Source organism: Penaeus chinensis, chromosome 13 (genome assembly GCF_019202785.1).
Source record: "Penaeus chinensis breed Huanghai No. 1 chromosome 13, ASM1920278v2, whole genome shotgun sequence".
In the NCBI taxonomy this organism is placed as follows: domain Eukaryota; kingdom Metazoa; phylum Arthropoda; class Malacostraca; order Decapoda; family Penaeidae; genus Penaeus; species Penaeus chinensis.
Genome location: NC_061831.1, coordinates 12,437,611 through 12,442,591, shown reverse-complemented (window position 1 = coordinate 12,442,591; position 4,981 = coordinate 12,437,611). Strand labels below are relative to the sequence as shown.

At 41.3% G+C, this 4,981-nt stretch overlaps 1 protein-coding gene across 1 annotated transcript in view; it reads left to right on the top strand.

Annotated features, from left to right (window-relative positions):
- The window catches only part of LOC125031570 (bestrophin-4-like), a 13,499-nt gene extending 8,753 nt beyond the window's left edge, over window positions 1-4,746 (top strand). The window contains exons 5-10 of the mRNA XM_047622450.1: window positions 553-730; window positions 1,077-1,298; window positions 2,006-2,091; window positions 2,721-2,853; window positions 3,502-3,613; window positions 3,846-4,746. Coding sequence (XP_047478406.1) covers window positions 553-730; window positions 1,077-1,298; window positions 2,006-2,091; window positions 2,721-2,853; window positions 3,502-3,613; window positions 3,846-4,498 — 1,384 coding nt within the window. The 3' untranslated portion in view covers window positions 4,499-4,746. The remainder of the gene's footprint in view (window positions 1-552; window positions 731-1,076; window positions 1,299-2,005; window positions 2,092-2,720; window positions 2,854-3,501; window positions 3,614-3,845) is intronic.
- Window positions 4,747-4,981: the final 235 nt, after the last annotated feature.

Genomic DNA, 4,981 nt, shown 5'->3' with positions numbered 1-4,981 from the left:
GAAGTTACAATATGATATCTACATTACTATCTGCTTGGCAAATATCACTGGATGACGAGTATTTTTTTTTTTTTTTTTTTTAAGAAGAAAACGAAAAAGTATAAAAAGAGTAAAAAAATCTGACATCGCATAAACTCTCGTTTGGAAAGGAATACTTGGAAAGTTTAGAAAGTTGGAAAGTATATGAGCCAAGAGTTGAAATGCTGCTTGAACACGAGCCAGGACTCGAAACGATGCTTGAGTTTCGGGGTAAATATTTTCATAATAGCATGCAAGTCATACCTTTCTTTAATACGTTTTTCTCCTCTTGCGTCTTTAACAAATCTGTAATTAAAAAACAAGTTTTGAGAGTTTTCAATGCTCGCTCTTTTTATTTTCATTTTAACTATAACTTTCTCAAAGACAATGTTATATTTCCATTTCCCTGAGGTGCCCATGGTTCCTTCAAAATTAGATATGTTCTAAGCGTCACGTGCGCATCTCCACTCCAATAATATGCTATGTAATACTGCATCTTGCTAATTCTCTATCTTATCCTTTGCTCTTCCCCAGCAAGCACTGGCTGCCGCTGCTCTGGGCGAAAACATTAGTGCTGAGAGCATACGAGGAGGGTCTGGCCACCAGCGAAAGCAGCATCAAATTCTTCCTGGAGGAACTGACAGTTTACAGAACCAAGAATGGACGGTTGTTGGGCTACGATTCTATCCCAATCCCACTTGTGTACACTCAGGTATGTAAACAGTTGGTGCATATGCAGCACAAGTAAAAGATCATGAAGTTGTGTAAATACGAGGAGTGATGTAAAGTATCTACGTAAATAAGCAAACCAAGTTATCTGCGATTACACACTGAAGCAGCATTACAGCAATAAGTTAATAGTAAATACATTTAATGTAATTTAACATTATGTGATTTCTTTACTGTTTGGTTGCTCGGTGGAGGGAAATATTAAAATAATATCACAGACACACCTTTTCCCATCACTCACTTTCTGCTTCACTTCATTTTCACGTTTATTAGTACTTTTCTGTTTAACAAAAATCTCGACGCTCGCTCCTTTGCCATTGTCCCCTCAGGTTGTGACCCTGGCAGTGTACAGCTTCTCCCTGGTCACTGTCATCGGAAGCCAGACGCCCGGGCTGGAGCCGAACGACGTGGACACCTACGTGCCCGTCTTCGCCATCCTGCAGTTCGTGTTCTACATGGGCTGGCTCCGCGTGGCCGAGACGCTCGTCAACCCCTTCGGCGAAGACGACGACGATTTCGAGGTCAACAGCCGCATCGACCGCAACATGCAGGTGTGTGCGGCTACCTGGTCTCACACGGAGCCGTCTGATTCCTTGTGAATATTCGACTTCATCCGCACTTCGCTGCAGGAATAGCAATACCGGACAGTTGTTCATAAAAATATCTTATTTCTGGATGTAACATTTTGTCCCCGTGCACTTCTTCTTAGGAACATATTTGTTCTATAAGGCCCCCTACATAAATATTTTACTTCTGTGCAATTCCTCAAATTAATATCTTAATTCCGGATAGCTCTTCGTAAGAGTGTTCTTGTTTCCTCATGATATCCCCCCCCAAAAAAAATCATGGGACCGGTGACAGTGACTTTGCTGCGGGATGCGTTAGCTGTATAGTTTTATATTTAAAAAAACGCACAAATTAGATTTTTTTACTAATGATTTGCACAAATAACTACATGAGAGAGGGAAAAACATTTAAATTACATTTCAACAAGTGTGTGTCATAGTATGTGCATGTTTATGTGTAAATACACACATGAATATATATATATATATATGTATCTATATACATATATATGTGTGTGTGTGTGTGTGTGTGTGTGTGTGTGTGTGTGTGTGTGTAAAAATGCATGCAGACACACACACAAACATTATATATATATATATATATATATATATATATATATATATATATTGTAATTATATATGTACTTATGTGTGTGTCTTTATAGAAGATTTTTTAAAATGGATATTTGCAGGTCTCGTGGATTTTGGTGGACGAAGTGCATAACTTGGTGCCGGAAACTACTCGAGACGTGTACTGGGAGGAGAAGATACCCGTCAGGTCAGTCGGCCTTTTTGTCTGCTCTCCGTCTGTTTACCTAAATATGTTTCCTTGTCTCTCCGGTTCCCCGCCTGCTTCTTTCGTTTTTTTTTTTGTTACTCTTTATATATATATATATATATATATATATATATATATATATATATATATATGCATACTCATATATGTGTGTGGTTATATATGTATATACATATATATATATATATATGAATGTATATATGAATATTTATATATATTCATATTTATATACATATATATATGAATATATATATACATATATATATATATATTCATATATATATGTATATATATGAATATATATACATATATATATATATATATATATATGAATATACATACATATATGTATATATATTTATATTTGGTTTGGAAGGGCATCTAATCAGGCAAGGGTGAGACTGCAATAGTGAACTGAGAGAGGCCTAAGTCCCGCAGTGGAATAATTGGCTGTAAAAAACAAAAAAAAAAAAAAAAATATATATATATATATATATATATATATATATATATATGCATATACAAACATACATATATACACATCGTCGTCATCGCAGCCCCTGAGTCCCCAGACAAAGGCAGCTCACGTCTCCCTCTCTGTGCCCCGCCAGGTTGCCATACAACATCGCCTGCGTCAAGCAAACGGCCCACGTGCCCGAGCGAGGCTCCACGGCGGACATTCTGGTGAGCGAGGAGGAATCTCACCTAGACCCCTTGCTCGATAACACTGTCGAGTCCCGTCAGGTGAGTTCTTAGTCATTTTGTTTTTCTCGTTTTCTGTCTCGATTTTTTTCCCCCTTTGTGTGATGCCTTTCGGAAACTTAATCGGAGCGTTTACCGAAGGACGGAGTCATCGGTTGTATGATTTCTTCAGCTTCCTGTGTTTAGAGCTTTTCCTATCCCCGACCTGCAGGAAGCGACGCGACATTCTTAATCTGAGAAACACGCATTTTCTCTACAGATAGAAAGGTTTTCGTTGATTATAGTAACAACAGTAAATCTCCTGTATTTTAAGAAAGGATTATTCTGTTATTTTAAGTCGCCTTAAAAATGACGATGCCACTGTTTGGGTCCATCGGTTAGTCTTTGCAGTGGGCTCCATGACCGGTGGTTAACCTCGAGGGAAACCCGTGTTTAGGATAACTAAACTCTGTTCATTCCCTGCTACTGACTGCCTCATACCCTGGTGATTATTGATGCTACCTACAACTGCTGCCTGCTGTATGATATGTAAACCCTGATAGATTATTTAGATCACGGAAAATGTTCTCATTCGCGACTGAGCCAGTTGCTGAATACAAATAAAGCTTATTTCAAATGGATTATCCACTTTGCTTGCTGCAAGTCACCAGGGATGTCACTATGATTCTAACAGCCTGCGTGTGTCCCCAGGGTACGCCTCGTGTGTCCAGTGTCCGTCGTCTGATCCGTCGCCTGAGCCGCCAGAGCAACCAGACGCCACAGCAGTCGCCAGCCCTCCCGTCTCGCCGCTTATCAGTGCTCGGTAAATATCCTCCGCTATTTCTGCTGTGTCGGATTTTCGCTCCTTCTTCTCCGCAGGGAGAAATACTTCTTCTGGTTATTTGTTTATAGAGATCTCTATTTCTTGCTTCTCCTTTCCTTTCTCACGTGCACGCAAGTGAATGTTAACGAGATCTGTCATAAAATCAGGTGTATAAACCTGCACATTCACATCCAACAGATTTAAGTGCTCTGACATTTGTTTCCGTACCCAGCGAAGACGGCGCTCCACTCGGAGGACGGTAAGAAGGCTAGGCTCTCCGCTCTCTTCGAGGACAGGGTCTCGAAGCACCACAATGATTCCCACTCTACCAAGGTCGTCGTCGACAATCCGTTGCCTCTTGAAACTCATCTTGCGTCCGGGAATTGCCTTCCTCCTCGCCACAGCAGCTTTCGTCATAATCTCCACATGAGCCGTCACTGCCAAAGGGCAAAAATCCGCTCAGAGCCGCGTCACAGCAGTCTTAATCTGCGGACTCGCTACGGTCTGCCTCGCTCCGGATTCCTTCACCCCAGTCAGGAGGAACCTGTGCCTTGTCCCACAGCCACTGAAGAAGAGAATCTCAATTCCAAGACTTCCCTAAGTTTAGCAATCCAAGTCTCTTCAGAAGAGGACAACAAAGACGCTCCCAAACCTGTGGACGCTTCACCGACGTCTGCCAGTCACATCCTTCCTTCATCAGAAGCTCAGGCTGTGGAGCACGCTAGAGTCACTGAAGCTCCCAGTGACTGCAGCTCATCCACGAGCAGAAATACAAAGTCGCGAAAATGCACGTGCGAGTTTACAAACCGTAAGGATGTTGTGTCACCCCTGGTACGGCGGCGCGGAGGCTGGGAGGACCTACGGGCTGTGGAAGGGGGAGACTAAAGGATGGGGAAGACTAAGGAACACTGGAAGAGGGGGCTGCAGACGCTCAAAGGGGGAGACGGAAGGACGCTGGAAGGAGATGACGCGCGGGGGAAGCCGAGCACCAGGAACTGAATGCTATAAATAAATCTGATGAAGATGTGACATGGCAAATAGTGGAAGAAAAAATGAGGTGATGGTATTTATTATGATATAATATTGTACAATTGGCACATGTTTCTTTACTAATTAAAAGAGTATTAGATTTTTTTCGGCAATTTAGATACTCTTTAGCAATATAACGAGTCCATAGCAAATAATATGATATATTAATTAATCAAAGAAATGCAAGGCATATGATGTACAACATGGTGAGCTATGGCAAATGAAAGTAAGTCACATGAACAAAATTCTGCCACAACATTCTTTGATCAATACGGCCGAGGTAAACAGGATTTCGGTCAATACCTGTAAATGATTTGTAGCAGCAATAGGGTGAGGAAT